At 47.9% G+C, this 16,881-nt stretch overlaps 1 protein-coding gene across 2 annotated transcripts; it reads left to right on the top strand.

Annotated features, from left to right (window-relative positions):
* Nucleotides 1-440: 440 nt before the first annotated feature.
* POGLUT1 (protein O-glucosyltransferase 1) lies at nt 441-16,563 on the top strand. 2 transcript variants are annotated; one of them, XR_003989370.2, is made up of 12 exons: nt 441-586; nt 964-1,054; nt 3,282-3,425; nt 3,856-3,991; nt 6,445-6,566; nt 8,100-8,159; nt 9,187-9,286; nt 10,047-10,105; nt 12,175-12,342; nt 13,330-13,386; nt 14,002-14,574; nt 15,727-16,553. XR_003989370.2 is itself a non-coding variant. In XM_030471619.1 (11 exons), exons 1-11 carry the CDS (start codon nt 514-516, stop codon nt 14,156-14,158), a joined length of 1,167 nt encoding a protein of 388 aa, XP_030327479.1. In that variant the 5' UTR covers nt 441-513; the 3' UTR covers nt 14,159-16,563. The 2 variants fall into 2 exon arrangements, 1 of the variants encoding a protein (XP_030327479.1); XM_030471619.1 differs by having other exon boundaries at nt 14,002-16,563.
* Nucleotides 16,564-16,881: the final 318 nt, after the last annotated feature.

Genomic DNA, 16,881 nt, shown 5'->3' with positions numbered 1-16,881 from the left:
GGGACTCTTCATCAGGGACTGTAGCGATAGGACAAGGGGTGATGGGTTCAAACTGAAACAGGGGAAGTTCAGGTTAGATCTAAGGCAGAAGCTCTTCCCTGTGAGGGTGCTGAGGCGCTGGCACAGGGTGCCCAGAGAAGCTGTGGCTGCCCCATCCCTGGCAGTGTTCAAGGCCAGGTTGGACACAGGGGCTTGGAGCAACCTGCTCTAGTGGAAGGTGTCCCTGCCCGTGGCAGGGGGTTGGAGCTGGATGAGCTTTAAGGTCCCTTCAACCCAAACCACTCTGTGATTATGATCCCTGAGGCGCACAGAGCGGGGGGGGAACCGCCGCCAGAGCCCCCGCGGGAACTACAGCTCCCACCAAGCACCGCGGCACCACAACCTCCGCCAGCGCCGCGGGGCTGGCGGCGGCGCCGGCCGCCATCTTTGGTCAGGGCGTCACCACCCACCGACCCACCGACTCTGTCCCGCCGCCGGTGGCGGGGCGCGCCTGCGCAGGACGGCGGCGGCGGCATGGGGCGGGAGGCGCTGGCGGTGTGGGCGCTGTTGTGGTGGCTGGAGCCCGCCGCGGCGGCCGGTCCCGCAGGTGAGTGCGGCTCGGGGCGTGAGGGTGTTGCGGGGGACAGGGACCGGGACGCGGGTTGGCGGTCCGGGTGGAAGTCGGCGAGTGCCGGGAGGGGGGGTCTCGCCTCAGGCATCGCCCCGCGGTGCCACCCGCGGTGAAGGGGAAGCCGGGAGGAGGGGGCTGCCCAAACCGCTGCCCTCCCCGCAGTGGCGGCTCCTCTTTCCCCCGCTTGCTGTAAGCATCCCCTCGTTGTGCTGCAGGGGCTGGAGCACTGTGTGCTGTGAGACCCTGGGGCATCGCTGTAGCCAGCTGGACCACGAATGCTGTTCGGCTCCCGCTAGTCGTTCTGGCAGTGTAAGGGATGGATTCCTATGGCTTTTCCTTCCTGTGTGTTTTAGATGCCAAATGGAAACCAATAACAGACCAAATTAAGAAAGCTGTGGAAGTCTATAAGCCATGTGTAAAGGAGAATTGCAGCTGCCACCAAAGGTGAGAGACTGGTTTCCTTTTGCCTGCACAGGCCTCTCGCCATGAGAGGGAATACTTTTGCCAGCACTGATGGTTGGGAATCAGGTGGAGAATGTTTGGGCTCTAAGATTGCAGCCATCATAGAATCAGCTAGGTTAGAAAAGACCTTTACGATCATTGTCCTGGGTTCAGCTATGACTGCTACAGCTGGACCCAGGACGATCATCAGGTCCAGCTGTTACCCTGGGGCTGCCAAGACACCACTAAACCATGTCACTAAGGGTGAACACTTGCAGGGATGGTGACTCCAGCCCTGCCCTGGGCAGCCTGTTCCAATGCCTGAGCACCCTTTGTGGAAGGAATTGTTCCTTGTCTCCATCTAAACCTCCCCTGGAGCAGCTTGAGGCCGTTTCCTCTTGTCCCATCCCTTGTTCCTTGGGAGCAGAGACCAGCCCCCTCCTGGCTCCATCCTCCTGTCAGGCAGTTGCAGAGAGCGATAAGGTCCCCCCTGAGCCTTCTCTTCTCCAGACTAAACCCCCCCAGGTCCCTCAGCCGTTCCTCATCACACTTGTGCTCCAGGCCCTGCACCAGCTCCGGTGCCCTTCTCTGGCCCCGCTCCAGCACCTCAATGTCTCTCTTGTAGTGAGGGGCCCAGAACTGACACAGGATTCGAGGTGCAGCCTCATCAGTGCCCAGTGTAGGGGGACAGTCACTGCCCTGGCCCTGCTGCCACACTGGTGCTGGTACAGGCCAGGATGCTGGTGGCTTCTTGGCTGCCTGGACACAAGCTGCTCATGTTCAGCTCCATCAATCAGCACCCCCAGGGCCTTTTCCACCGAGCAGCTTTCCAGCCACTCATCCCCAAGCCTGGAGTGTTGCATGGCCATGGTGCTTTCAAGGAGGAGGTTATTAATGGCACTGCATGAAACAGATTGACCTCCACAGTTCCAGTAGAAGGTGTGTCCACCTGCAGACTGATCACACTCCTTGTTGTCCTCTGGGGTTGAACATACACATTGAACATAGACTCTGTCAGCATCTCATACATGATCATGCAATAAACCGTGCACATAGCTGGTGATATTTATATCTTAACAATCCACTTCTGCCTTCTCACTCAGTGCAATGTTGCTAACAAGTCTTTTGTGGGGGCTTTTAAAAGCTACCTTTCAGTCGTCACTTAGGCTACATGGTTCATAAAACTGCAACTTTCTTCCTGCTCTCAAACTCATTACATCTGCATCCCTACCAGACTGCTTATCCCGTGGTCAGCCCATATGCACAATGGCAATTCTTGATGTAGTTTTACTGGTTTTCCACCTGATCACAAAATAGGAGAATCCTGGAGGTTGGAGGGAACATATCGAGATTGTCGAGTCCATTCCTCTGCTCAAGCAGGGCTGCGAGAACTGTGGCCAGTCAGGCTTGAATATCTCATAGAATAGAAACTCTCTGGGCAACCTGTTCCAGTGTTTGATCACCCCAACAGTGCTAAATTAAACTGAGGCACTGAGGCAGTGCCTACCAAAAAGTGGGGAGGATGTCTCCATGGCTGTTACAATCTGACAGTGTGTGTTAAATTCTCCAAGCAGTTAGATCTGAGGACCTTTAGGCTAAATTTATAGAAGCTGCATCCTCCTTCTATATTTTCTTCTATTCACTAGGCTTATGTTTTCACACTGTGTTCCTGGAGCTCACTGGTGACGTGCAGATGCCACAGAACATGTGCCTCATAGGCCTGTCCTTCTGGGCTGGCTTTGGCTGCACCCAGCAGTATTGGGTGATGCCGTTCCTTGCAACTAGACTCTTCCATTCTTTTTTAATGTCTAAACAGCATGACATTGTGTGAGGAATTTGGTCTTGGCCCATCATTCATGGAAGGCCAGAGCACAACTTTTGCAACTCAAAGGTTAAGTGAGCTGAAGACTTTTACTCATAACCTGCCGGGGTATGTAAGGTGCTTTCTGGGAGAGGAACTAGAGTTGTCCATGTTGATTTAGCCTCAGAGCCCTGTGCTGGGCTTTCTGTTTGGGCAAACAGCACATAGGCAAAGAGTGAAGGTTGGACTTTTGACTCTGAGTAACAGCTCTTCCAACTGACTTAAATTCTTTGTTCTACCACATGTAGCAGCGCTCCTGGAAGCTACTGACAGCTTGCTTTAGCTAGAAGTCTGTTCTGCATACTGCAGTGATTTAATGCACAGTATCCTCCCTGTTGTACATACTAACAGTTGGTGGTTGTGTTTCAGTGTCTGGAAGCAGGACCTGGCTCCTTTTCGAGGTGGCATTTCCAAGGAAATAATGTCAGATGTGGTGAGCCGGAAGCTTGGGACACACTACCAAATTATTAAGAACAAATTGTACCGTGAGCAGGACTGCTTGTTCCCTGCAAGGTAAGTGCTGTGCAGAAGATCTCGTCACCCTGGCTGGGGCACAGCACTGCTTCCAGTGCTGCCAAGTTGCAAGTCATTGAGTACAATAATATTTCAGAAGTCTGAATTCCTTATCAGAACAGAAGCCTAGAAAATGATGCTTGAGGCTTAAATGTAGCAAGAGGTATGTGTCATTGTGGCATTTCAGTGTACAAAGGGTTAGTTGGTTGTGGGATTCCAAAGAAAGCTGCAGCTCAGGCCGGATTTACCAGGATGGGTTGTTTTATTGGTGTCTGGGCTTAGAGGCTGCTAGAGGCAGTTCCCAGCCTGCATCACAGTATGGCTTAGGCTTGGCATCTCCTTTGCTCCTGTGCAGAGGGGAAGGCCTGCAAGAGACTCCAGGATTCTGCCTTCTCCTTATAGCTCTTTGCCATATGGCATTTCTCTACAGATGCAGTGGAGTCGAGCACTTCCTTCTGGAGATCATCAGCCGCCTCCCTGACATGGAAATGGTGATCAATGTGCGAGACTACCCCCAAGTCCCCACGTGGATGAAACCCATTATCCCTGTCTTCTCCTTCAGTAAGGTGTGAACACCTTTAAATGCCGGGCGTTTCAGAGTCATGCACGTTCTCCTTTCTCTTGGAAATCTACTCTTGAGGATGGTTCCCACAGATTTTGTTTGTGTCAAAATTGCCTGCTCTTTATGTTTGCTTTTGCTTCCAGTTTTCTGGCAGATAGGCTTGAAGGTTTAGCAATAGAATACAGTTTTTCCCTCATTAGCTTCTCTTCCAGGTCAAAAATTGTACGTCTGCCACAGTGGAATGATGCACAGCTGGATGGGATAGGTGCCAGCATTGCTGTCATTTGCTACAGTGCCCTGCTAAAATTGTAGCTGTAGTTTACCAGCATTGTTGAGGTTTTTTGATCATCAGTCAGCTGTCCCCTCCTTTCTGGTACCAGAGATAAGTGTTTCCGATTTTCTTCTCTGTGATTCTTACCTCCTGTGAGCCCTTTTCCTCTGGATACCGGTTTCCATCTGCAGACATGCACACACACGCAGAGGCGCGTACATTCACTCTCTGCTTCGCTGTTCCCACACTTGAGAGCCCTCCCATATGTTTTCCCACCTCTCCCATTGCTAAACCTGACTGTAGCATAGTGTCTCATCTTTTCCAACAAAATGTTGTTACACCTCAAGCTTCAGCTAACCTTGCTGTTCCTTAGTGTGTGCCCAATGTGCCCAAATCCTTCACCCTCGCTGCCCAACCCTGATCATGACCTTGGCCGTAGCTGAAGCCCAGCAGAAAGTAAGATGCAAACAGAGGCAGTAAACCATTTGGTCTTGCTAGTTCAGGCCCTGTTGTTTCTGCTAACTTGTAGTATCTTGCTCTGAATCCAGGTCTTCAGCTCGTGCAGTCTGAACCATAATATGATCCATAACTGTCGCCTAGTCCCCAGCCATCAAACTCTCTCTGGATTTTCAGAGCAGCGTTGCAAGCAGTCATTCAATAACCATGTTTGCTGCCAAATGTAGTAGTAAGCTAGTAAGTAGCAAGCTGTCTTACCTCTTGCACAGCCTTAACTCCAGCCAGCAGAACCCAAACTGATGCAGAGCAGGTTGCAGGAGTTTAATCTTTGCAGGTGTATTCATCATCCTGCCCTGGGGCACCTTGCAGGGCCCAGCAAGAAACTGAGTTCTCCGGTCACTCTTGTCCACTATCTGAACTGTAACCTCAGCCCTGTCCGTAACTGAAACCCAGTGATCCAGGCACAGCTCACATTTAACCATCCCTTGTGTGGAAAGCTCCAGGATGCTGGTGCAGGTTGCTTTCTAAGGCTGAAAGCATAAGGGATTGAAGGATTATCCTACTCTGCATCTCAGAAGGCCGGCACTGGGGCGGTGCTGGAGCTGTCATGGTTTCTTATCAATGCCTGTTTATACCAAGACTGAGAAGGAGCAGCTCATACAAACACATGCTCATTTCACTTGGAAGGGATCTCAGGAGGTCACCCTGACCCTCAGAGCAGGACCAGCTAGATCTGGGTGCTCTGGGTTACATCCTGGCCGGATCTGAGCATCCCTGTGGACAGGGTGTCCCCAGCCAGGGTTTGACCTCCGTTGGAGTGAAAACATATTCCCAATATCTAATTAGAATTTCCCTTCTTGTAATCAAAGCCTGTTGCCTCTCATTCTGTCTCTGCACTTCTGAAAGGAGTCTGATCCATCTTCTCTGAACTCTCCCATTAGGAGACAGCATTTAGATTCCCCCAAGCCTCCTCTTCTGTGCTTGAACAAAGCCATTCCTCAGCCCCTGTTTATATGTCATGTGCACCAACCTGCTGATTGTGTTGGAGGCCTTGGGCTCTCTCCAGTATCTCCAGGTGACAGGTAGATGGATAATTGCATAGGAAGTTCATTACTAGTGCAAGGAAGCGACCTATAGTTTGGTTTCGTGGAAGGGTTGAGTCTTAAGTGCTGGTCTTCCCTGTGGTTTTATAGGGGTTTAAGCATCCAAATAGGAGAAGGGCAATGAAATTCTTACATGACTTGGGTGTTTGTTACAGTGAATTAAGTGAGCTCTAGGAAGGCTGGAATGAACTGGAGTGTGGGAAACCTAAATGTCAAAGCGTAAGTGCTTCTGTGTCTGAGGAAAGAATAATGCTTCTTAACTTCTCTGTAGTAGAAAACATTTGTAGCTACACATAGGCACAAGGCTTCAGAACAATTAGTGGAGTTCAGGTCTTCTGCTATTTACTCATCAGCTATATCCCAAACCTCTTTTGTTGTTTTGTGGTGTGAAAGTCCCATGTTGCCATGCAGCCTTTCTGACATCATTGAAACATTTCATTCCTGGGTTTTCTTCCTAAGAACCTAAGCAGCATCATGGTGGCAGCAAAGCTCTCGTGGCTGCTCATGGCATGGTAATGGAGAAAGCCAAAAGAACTCCCAGAAGGGACATGCATGGCTGGTGGGCTCAGTGAGTAAACTGAAGTAGATATTACCCTTATTCTTACATTACTTCTTCTTTTTCTTAAGACACCTGATTACAATGACATCATGTATCCTGCCTGGACGTTTTGGGAAGGAGGACCAGCTGTTTGGCCAATTTACCCAACAGGTTTAGGGCGCTGGGACCTCATGAGAGAGGACCTCAGAAGGTAGGTTTTGGAAGTGATTATATGTGTGTGGAGGTTTAGTGGAAGACAAAATCACAGTAAAAGCCATCAAGCACTGGGCAGCATTGGCCAGTGTTGAAGTCTAAGACCATAGGTCTGTTGGCCTGTGATCTGTCCGATTGCTTCTCATTAAGTACATACAGCTTAACTGCTGTATAAGAATTCTCCATGGAAACCTTGGATGATGTAACTAGAAGTTATAATTAGCTTTTCTGTTTCCAACACTTGAGTAAGGAATGCAGAGGACAAAATATACCCATTCTTCATGCTGTCAGGGCCAGATTACTATCATTTTTGCTGGGGTAGGGATTGTCAATAAAGTAGCAGTTATCTTTTGCCTGCAGACATCTCCCCTGACATATGGAAATGTTTTCCTTCGTTTCAATTACTTCTCTAGGAGCTGTGGTTTTTTCACTGCAGGGATGATCCAGGATGTTTGTGTAAGCTTCTGGAAGGGTAAAGGAAAGCCTTCTTTAGATCTGCTTTTACTTGAGTGTCATTGTGCAATAGAGAAACCTGGAATCATTCCCAAGAATCGAGAGTCATTACTGGGCTTGAGAGTAAGACAGGAGATATTTCTGACTGGGAGTCTTTCTTTTGGCAGGATTTTTGACTATTAGCAGAATAAGGGGCTGTTTCCCATGGAGAGTGACAAAGTGTGCAACAGTGAGTGAACATAGATACATTACAAGAAAACCCACCTTTATGTCCATCACCTGACATCAGAATGCAAGATAGAGTGTTTCTCTCTTCAAAATCTGAAGTTCTATGGGACTAATCATAGCTGAAGCCTGATGTGATGTAATACAATGAAGGTCCAAAGCATTTACTTATCCTTGCTTTCTCAGTGAACCCCACTTGTGTCACTGGGTTATAAGTAGGTGCAAAGCTTGATCAGTTTGGGGATCAGGACCTACATGTCAAGCCAGGTGCAACAGAAAAGTGCCACGAAGAGCTCCCCAGAGGGAGGAAGGTGTAAAACATGTGAACAGCTATTCTGAAGGATTTGCTTAGATGTAAAATGAAAGTTATTTGGGAAAACAGTGAACCCCTTGCTTTTAAATGCAAAACAATAGGCAGGGTTGGTTGCTTGGTGGTTCTTCTTTGATTGGGTTTTCTAATTGGGAAATGAGTGGTTAGAAACTCTCTAGTCATTTTGCACTATCCATATACAGTGAAGTACAGAAAAAGAAAGCAACAGTACAAAATGTGGATTCAAATTTGATGTAAATTTTAATGCCCTTAAAGGTTTGGTGAGGGGGTTGTGTGCAATTCACTGTTTTGGCTGAAAAATATCCTCAAAAGTAGCCTGTATTGTGTTGCCTTGAACACAATATCCACAGGAAAACCTATTTCATTGGACCTGGCTGAGAGGTTTTTCTGCTCTAATGAAGGAAGTGATTTCCACTGAAAAATGAAGAATAATATAGCGAGATTATGGAGTGACAACTGATGGGAGTGCTGTTTCCTGGTTCTATTAAATCATTCATTGCCATGTATAAACAATGTTTTCAGATCTGCAGAAAAATGGCCATGGAGGAAAAAAATCTCTAAAGGATATTTCCGAGGATCCAGGTGAGCACATTTTCCTGTAGCAGGAGATTCTGCTGACATATGCTGTGACAGCTGTCTGTGTGCAGAAGTTTCTGTATCTCCAAGACCTAAACAAGTGCAAACCAGAATGTAGTTTGTTTTTAAAGCAAGGGAAGTGAAACATTCTGTACAGCAGCGTTTCACCATTAACGATGCTCGATAGGAATTGCCATTTGCAACCAGTTTATTATAAAAGTCTAATATTGGAAACAGAAGCTGTGATGGATTTGGTATGTTATTCCTGAATGACTAAAACTGTCACGCTAGGAAACAAGTCGTTTGTTCTATGAAGGGAACTGCAGGTACACAATCCACATTTACAGATTTGCTGTTGATGCTATTATGAAGACTTGTATTTGCAATGCAAGTGCTTGACACTGAATCAAAAGTGCTCTTGCTTTAAGTGTCACCTCAGTGGTGGGGGGTAACAGAGTAGATTATTTTTGCCCTCCCTCCAGTGACAGTTTGGAAACCATGTTAAAGCCAGTTCTTTGTTTGTCCCCCATCCCCAGGAGGGAAGGATCTGATAGATAGGGGAAGGATCTGATAGATAGCAGATAGGCTCAGGAGGTGGTGAGGAGCAAGTCTCAGGGGTGTCATAACCTTGTTTATCAGTGGTGTTTTAAATTAGTGTTGGCATTGAAGATGCTTAGCATCTCTTAACACCCTTCCAAATCAGAGAAAGCTAAAGTATTTGGCACCCATCAGGATAAAGCCTGAAGGAAACATCATCTCTGCTGGTTTGGCCTGGGAATTGCTCGAATAATACTATTAAATATTTAGTAAGTGAGATAAAGAAAATGGCCTCAAATCACTTCAGGATACATAATTCATTCTCTTCTGCTAATATGCCCTTGGACAGAAGCACACCGTATGGTAGGCACTTAATAATGTTTTTGGGGCACATAGGGAGGTCAGCCTCATAAAGAGGCAGGGTCTTGAGCCCTGTAGTTTGTTACCTATGTTGGATCAGGTGGGTTGACCATTACTGATGGCATTTCTTTTGCAGAACGAGCCCTGAGAGAGATCCCCTCATTCTGCTGTCCCGAGAAAACCCAGAACTTGTTGATGCTGAGTACACCAAAAACCAGGCTTGGAAATCTGAAAAGGTGTGTGGATGTTGTCTGTGTCATGAGTGCGAAGGCCAGAATGGGTAGCAGTGCAAGATGGCTTTGATGATTGAGGAGGATCTTGCTGGGGTTGCATCAAGAATCCCCTTGATGGCCACACCTCTGAAGGATGAAAGGAAGGTGTCTCTAGAGCCTGGCAGGCCAAACGTTTGTCTTCCATCTACGCTTTTTGTTCAAGGAAACCAGCACACACAAGAAAATGAATCAATGCCACTCCCCTCCTCTTCCACTGCAACAGAATTAGCCAACTCTTCCCCTTCTATCCCTGAGCTGCCTGTGTGGTGGTGTCAGTCTTCTGAAACCTTTGTCTGTAATCTCCATTTCCTGGTCTTCTTGTTGATAACTTTCTGATAACTGTTGCTGATAACCCTTTAGTTCCATACTTAGTTTACAATCCTGCTCTCTCCAGACAGTCTTGGCTAATCCAGTTCCACTTGGCTTCACGTAGTCCTTTGTCCCAAGCTGTTTTCCACTCTGTAGTTGCCAACTAAACATTATCATTTAATGTGTTTGTGCTGGCGTTTGCTTACAGGCAGTGTGTAATTTACTGAGCTCTTTTTCTTCTTTGAAGGGCTGGGAATTCTTAATACTACTTCTAGAAGCCCACCAGAGAAGGTTTTCTCAGAAGTGGGAATAGAGGGTTTTGAGATCTCAAGCTTTGTTTCTAACTGAGAATGAAAACAAATATGAAATCACCACATCAAACTCACCAATCTTTTAAAATTCTCTTTATTTTAAGGACACATTAGGAAAGCCTCCTGCAAAGGAAATTCCCCTGGTTGATCACTGCAAATACAAGTAAGAGCTTTGATTAGTAAGTTGTTCAAGGGCTGCAGGTTATGTCTTTCCTTGTATGGTGTAAAGTCTCCTTTTATTTTAAGGTCTAATTCCAGCAACCAGCTCCATGCAGGTAAGGAAGCCTGGGAACAGACATGAGGCAGTTGAAAATTTGGGAGGTTAGCATGGCCTCTTTCAGTGTCAGCTTTCCCCTGCCAGGTCAGGAGAAATAAAGTGCTTTGGGGAAAGTAAAGGTCTTAGATCACTAATAAGCAAACAGATATTTTTTAATCAAAAAGGCTTTCTATAATTTTTTCTTTATATTCCTGTACCAAGTGGTGTGTCCAGAGTAACTTTTCTAGTGCTGCAGTGATAGCACTGCTGTCTTCAAAGACATCAGGAACTAAGGAATCATGTCTTCGTGTGCATACTGAGGGAAACACTGGCACTGGATGTGTGTAGTAAAAGAGAACCTGAAATATGAATGAGCAGATACAGTATTGACTCATATTGACTCATACGTTGTTTGAAAGAATGTAGGTTTGGAATTACAAAGGTTTTTAGGTTTTTTAGCTGCTTTAGGGAGGGGGATTTGGAGTAATTGGGTTTCTATGTAAAAATAGAAGCTCAGTGTGTATGCACTTGTATGCCTGATGTTTTGCTGCTGCTTTTGCTTTAAAACTACCAAGTTACGATTCTGCCAGATAGAATCTGCTGATAGAAGAACTCAGTCATTTGGCTGGATCTGTGTTTTCGTGCAAATGTCATTTGACTTGTCTCATTTTATATTCACTAGACTGTTGCCCAGATTTCTCCCTTCTGTTGTTGCACGCAGGCTTCCCATTTCTGCTGCCTCCTAAGCCCCTCGTACAGCACAGGCTGAGGCATTCTCACACTCTTTTGTGTGGTAGGGTCAGCATGAACTCCTCGCTGCTTGCTGCAGGGTAGGTGCTACAGCAGGCTGAGAGCAGTGCTCAGTGATGTGGCTGAGGTCATGGATGGTGGCAGCTCTGTCTGGAATTGGACAAAGGCATTTCCTTGCCTCCAGACCACTGTTTGTGTTACATCTCTCCATGTATCTGTTGATTTCCTCATGCCTGCCTTGAGCTCCCAGGTAATAGAAAGAACACAACGTAAGTTCAGATTTACTCCTTGTCACCTGCTGCTGATCTAAGTTTAGCTATAATTCCTACCTCACACAAAATATATATAATATAGAGGCCCCATTTCACCCCAAATAGCTTGATTAAAAGAAGCACTCCCTTTCCCCAGCCCAAAATGTTTGACTTCAAAGATTAGTTATACATGTACTGAGGGGTTTCACTCGCAGGAAAACCAGCTTTCTATGTAATTGGAGAAATGTGGGTTTAAAAAAGCAAGTAAACAGCCAAGCATCCCTCTGAGATACAGTTTGCTGAGAGAAATCCTCCCCACTCAAGCCCACTTTACTGAATTGGCAGAAAATACTGAAAACCAAATTGTGGAGTCTTTGTTACCTGCAAAGTCCATCTGCTGTGTGCTAACCTCCTTAACCTCCTAGGGTTGCTTTCCCAGCTTAATATGAAACAATCAGCTTCAAATTAAAGCAAAATCCCAGAGGAACAAGAAAAAACAACCCCCCAGCTGAGATAGATGTGGCAAAGCAGAGCAATGAACGGAAAAGCTCACTGCAAGACCAGAGAGAATTGGGAAGAAGCTCCTCGTGGTGACAGTCTCTGAAGCTGTAGAATCACAGGGTCAGCATCCACGTTGACATCTTCTATGCTTTGGCAGTTATCCATGAGGCTTCCTTTGGTTTGGCACAGGCAGGTAGAGCCTCACACCTTGATTTTCTCCCTCAGTTTTGACAGGCAACAGCAGCTCACTTAGAACATCCTTATTTTCAGCTCACCTTCCCTGTGAGTAGCTTCAAATAAACATCTTCCCTTTGTTTTAGTGACCGGTGCATAGCTCAGTGTGAGGGGATCCCCTCGCTCCCAGTGGCTGTCTGTGAGGGAAGGTTGGCTGCTGCTCAGAGCCCAGTTTCTTAGCGATTTCCTCACAAAACACAGGGTATAACCAGGCCCTTCTCTTTGCTTCTCCTTTTGAAGGTACCTGTTTAATTTCCGGGGAGTGGCTGCCAGTTTCCGATTGAAACACCTTTTCTTGTGTGGTTCGCTTGTCTTTCACGTTGGAGAAGAGTGGTTGGAATTCTTCTACCCGCAGCTGAAGCCTTGGGTCCACTACATCCCAGTCAGATCCGACCTCTCTGATGTCAGGTGTGAGACCCCGAGCGTGCTCAGTGGAGCATTGCATGCCACAGGAAAACACTCCTGTGTTTGGGAAGGTGCTTTGGTTTGTGGTGGTCTAGGGAGTGACTCCAATCCTAGGAAGCTGACAAAGGCTCTAGGAGTTCGTGTTCTTTTCTCTCTATTACTGCCACCAAAGAGTCCTTTGCTCATATTGCTTGGACAGTAGCAGTTTTACTGGAGTGTGCAGGTTGGTCACCCTTACTGAAATCAGCAGGCACTAGGCACTTACTGTGCAAGTGCGGCCTGCAGAACAGATACAGGGGAAGAGGAACTGAACTCTGGGCCAAAAATGCTCCCAGGTTCCAGCATGCCATCCAGAACAGGAATGGAACAAATAAGAAGGGCAGTTTTCTTCTGTGCTTGGAAACAGTGAGCACCAGTCCCTTGCTCAGCTGTAGATCCTTAATCATAGAATCAACCAGGTTGGAAAAGGCCTTCAAGATCATCAAGTCGAACTGTTACCCCAAGGTAACAGTGGTGACTGCTGAGGCCACCACTAACCCATGGCACTGAGGGCCTCGTCTACATGGTATGTGAACACTTCCAGGGCTGGTGACTCCAGCCCTGCCCTGGGCAGCCTGTTCCAATGCCTGAGCACCCTCTGGGGAAGGAATTGTTCCTCAGCTCCATCTAAACCTGCCCTGGTGCAGCTTGAGGCTGTTTCCGCTTGTCCCATCCCTTGTTCCTTGGGAGCAGAGACCAGCCCCCTCCTGGCTCCATCCTCCTGTCAGGCAGTTGCAGAGAGCGATAAGGTCCCCCCTGAGCCTTCTCTTCTCCGGACTAAACCCCCCCAGGTCCTTCAGTTGTTCCTCATCACACTTGTGCTCCAGGCCCTGCACCAGCTCCAGTGCCCTTCTCTGGACGCGCTGTCATCCTCCACAATAGTTGAGCTGAGGGACACTGTTCTCCCCTGAGCCAGTTGTTTCATAGCGGTTTTGTTGGTCTTCATTTTAGGGAGCTGTTGCAGTTTGTAAAGGAAAATGATGCCATAGCACAAGAAATTTCAGAGAGGTAAGTTGTGTGGCCTTCTGCCTATCAGGCAGTCTCCTTCCAAAGCATTTGCTTATGCCGTGGTTGAAGGGGTTACCTATCAAAGACAACCTCATCTTAAAAGGGTGCAGCATGATTGATCTTCCGCAGTAACAGCAGAAGGGTTGGAGAAGGTGTAACAAGCAGGGGGAACCAGGGAACAAGATCAGCTGCTTTAGTCTTTGGTTCAGATGTGATCCATGTCAGGAAGCCCACTGAAAGCTCTTAGAGGTTGGGAGCTTTCCTCCAGGGAGGATTTGACCCCTGGGAACCATGTCTGCATTGTAGCATTATGTATGCATGGCAGTAAGTGGCTTCTGCAGCAGCATGCTTCGGTGCTGCTCAGGCTGTGTGTGTGAAATCTGATATTGATTATCCCACGTAACAAATACCATCTTGAGCGTGACAAAAGCACTGCAACTGTCAGAGCTGTGAGTGTGAGCGGAGATTGTGAAATTCAAATAGACGGGACAGAGCGGTGCGGGGTGTTTCTCATTTAAAACCCAGAGGAGTGAAAGTTGATGTACGTATAAAACAAAACCGGAGACTCTTGTAGGAGCTGGGGGTTGGTCCTGACTGTGCCTTGTGTGTCTCTAGGGGACGCCAGTTCATCACCGAGCACTTGCAGATGGAGGATGTCTCCTGCTACTGGGAGCATCTGCTGTCTGAGTATTCCCAAGCCTTGACTTACAAAGTGAAAAGGAAGAAGAGCTACAGTGAGATTGCTCCTGAACGGCTGAAAACGGAACTGTAGAGACTTCTCTGTTGCTTCTTTAGCTCAGCCTGATCTCTCTGGAAATCTGAAGAGCAGTGTATCTTCTTTCTTGTTCTCTCAGACTTCTTATTCTTTACCCTAGAACTGCAGAGAGCAGCAGTAGGCTGCTAAAATCACTCCCATACAGCGGGACCCCATCATGCTGTTGCCATAAGAACGTTTAGCGCAATGTTGGATGATGATAGCTATGGAATGGGGTGGTTATGGTCAGGTCTGGAAGAGGCTTGTTAGCATTTGGGACTTAGTTACCTGCCTCGGAATGATCCTAAAGCCCATGCAGTCGTGAGAAGCCTTTCTGTGAGTTTTACTGGACTTTTTACCAAGTCCTCTGTACTTGTGGGCAAGGCAACAACCGTCAGTGACACTCAGCTGGGAGATACCTGCCCCTTTCTTTGGCAAGTGGTCAATGTTTTCTCATCTGTGAGGGTATTAATACTCAGGGTATTAGGTGTTCTCTGACAAAAGCAGGTACTGGGATTTGGGTTCACCTTTTTATATAGCTTAGAGCTTAACGTTTATGTCAGGTTTGAGAGGTTGATGGTGTCGTGATTTAAGCCCAGCTGGTAACTCAGCACCATGCAGCTGTTTGCTCACTCCCCCTCCTTCTTCCCGCCCCTCTCTGGGCAGGATGGGGAGGAGAATTGAAAGAATATAAACCCCACGGGTTGAGATAAAAACAGTCTAATAACTGAAATATGATATAAAACTACTACTACTAATGATAAGGGAAATAACAAGGGGAGAGGATACAATTGCTCACCACCCGCCGACCAATACTCAGCCCGACCCGAGCAGTGATCTGAGCCTTCTGGGTGACTCCCCCCAGTTTCTATACTGGCCATGACGTGCTGTGGTATGGAATACCCCTTTGGCTAGTTTGGGTCAGGTGTCCTGGCTCTGCTTCCTCCTGGCTTCCTGTGCCCCTCCTCACTGGCAGAGCATGAGGCTGAAAAGTCCTTGATCAGGATGAGTGCTACTGAGCAACAACTAAACCATCGGTGTGTTATCACCACTGTGCCCAGACTAAAGCCAAAACCCAGCACTGCACCAGCTACTAGGAAGGAGAAAAATGGCTGTTACAGCTGAGCCCAGGACAGATGGCAAGGCTTTGACGTGCTGTGGAAGGGACAAGTGATCCCTGGACAGTTAAACTACCTACCTCATAGGGGAGCAGCCAGTGATGGTGATGCTACACAGTGCTAAGCCTGAGTAGCACAGTCAAGTGGTTGGCAACTGAGATAAAGATGGTTTGTCCTCCAGCAGATGAGCTGGATGCTCACACAGCCATGCAGAACTGAGCCCCTTGAGCAAGTTCCCACTGGTTGGCTGGCCTTAAGAAGGCCAGCATCCAAGGACCCTGAAGAAGCCAGAGAAAGGATACGCAGAGGTGGATTCAGCTCTTTTTTCCAGGTGTTCACAGGTTCTCTGCGCTGATCCCTTCTGTAATCTTTGTAGGGTTGCTTTTTGGGTGGGTTTTGTTTGTTGGTTGGGTTTTTGAGGCTGGTAGCAAACGTGCTCACTTCAGTATTTGCTTTTCTTCCCCACAGCTGTTACCCTCCTTTTCTCCTCTCCTTCAGTCTGGTTGAGGGAATGTCTCCAGTCGCACAGTGGCAGCTACTCCTCACAACTCATTTTGCTTTCAGTCACAGATGGCTTGCACGCACTGTATTTATGTCCAGTGCAGTCTCTGGAATTCTCTGTGGCCCCTGAGTTCAAGGGCCTGGGAGGAAGCAGCATCTTCTCTGGCATCCAGGCAGGTGCTCACAAGAGCATGGGCAGCAGCATGGGCTTGCAGGAGGGCTGCTTCCTCCCAGGTGAGCACCTTTGGTAAAGTGGACTCAAGGCTCAAGAAGCAGCATGTTAACAGAAGAGAGTGACAGCCACGGCTCACAGCTTCCTCTGCAGTCAGTTTGGATCAGGGGAGAAGAACACGCTCCAAGGAACAGTAACGCCAAGCACACCTGCACAGGTATGTGCTCACACAGCGAGAGCCCTCGCAGCACTGCCAGGCCCCAGTGCAAGGGTTTAACTGCTCCGGTGTTGGTTCGTCAGGGTACTAGAATAGCCTGGTGTCTGAGGAAAAGAACTGTGCGAGAGTGGAAAGGGCTTTCTGGCCTTGTGTTTTTAATCACTGGAGAGACAGAATCACAGGATACAGGTTGGAAGGGACCTCCAGGATCATCTGGCCCAGCCTTTCTAGGCAAAGCATGACCTAGATGAGATGTCCCAGCACCCTGTCCAGCTGAATCTTAAAAGTGTCCGGTGCTGGGGAGTCCATCACTTCACTGGGGCCGTTATTCCAGACAGCATTGTGAAACGGCTATGTATGATATTTTTAATCCTTTTTTAATGAATAAAAAAAAGTTTTGTTGGATGTATCGTTACTTAATCAGAATTGTGATAAAGCGTCTGGATAAGCCCTGTCTTGTTTCACCAGCGATGCCGACGTGTGTCTGTCTGCTTTTTGTCTGTCACAGCGATGTTCAGGGCTGGCTCTGCTTCCACTATCTGGTTGCGGTGTGGCTGAAAACCTCATCTGATCCATGTACTTTCTGCCCCGCGGCGTTTCCAGCCCGGTTCCTTTACTTCGCGTTGCCAAACCCGCCCTGTCCCGCCGCTCTGAGCAGAGCGGACAAAGACCCTCCTCGCCCTTACCCGGGTGGAGCCGGGCCCGGCCGCTCCGCCCCGCGCTGTTCGCCGCC

Source organism: Strigops habroptila, chromosome 2, assembly GCF_004027225.2.
Source record: "Strigops habroptila isolate Jane chromosome 2, bStrHab1.2.pri, whole genome shotgun sequence".
Classification (NCBI taxonomy): Eukaryota; Metazoa; Chordata; class Aves; order Psittaciformes; family Psittacidae; genus Strigops; species Strigops habroptila.
The sequence above is the reverse complement of the archived record's forward strand: the minus strand, read 5'-3'. Positions and strand labels throughout refer to the sequence as shown.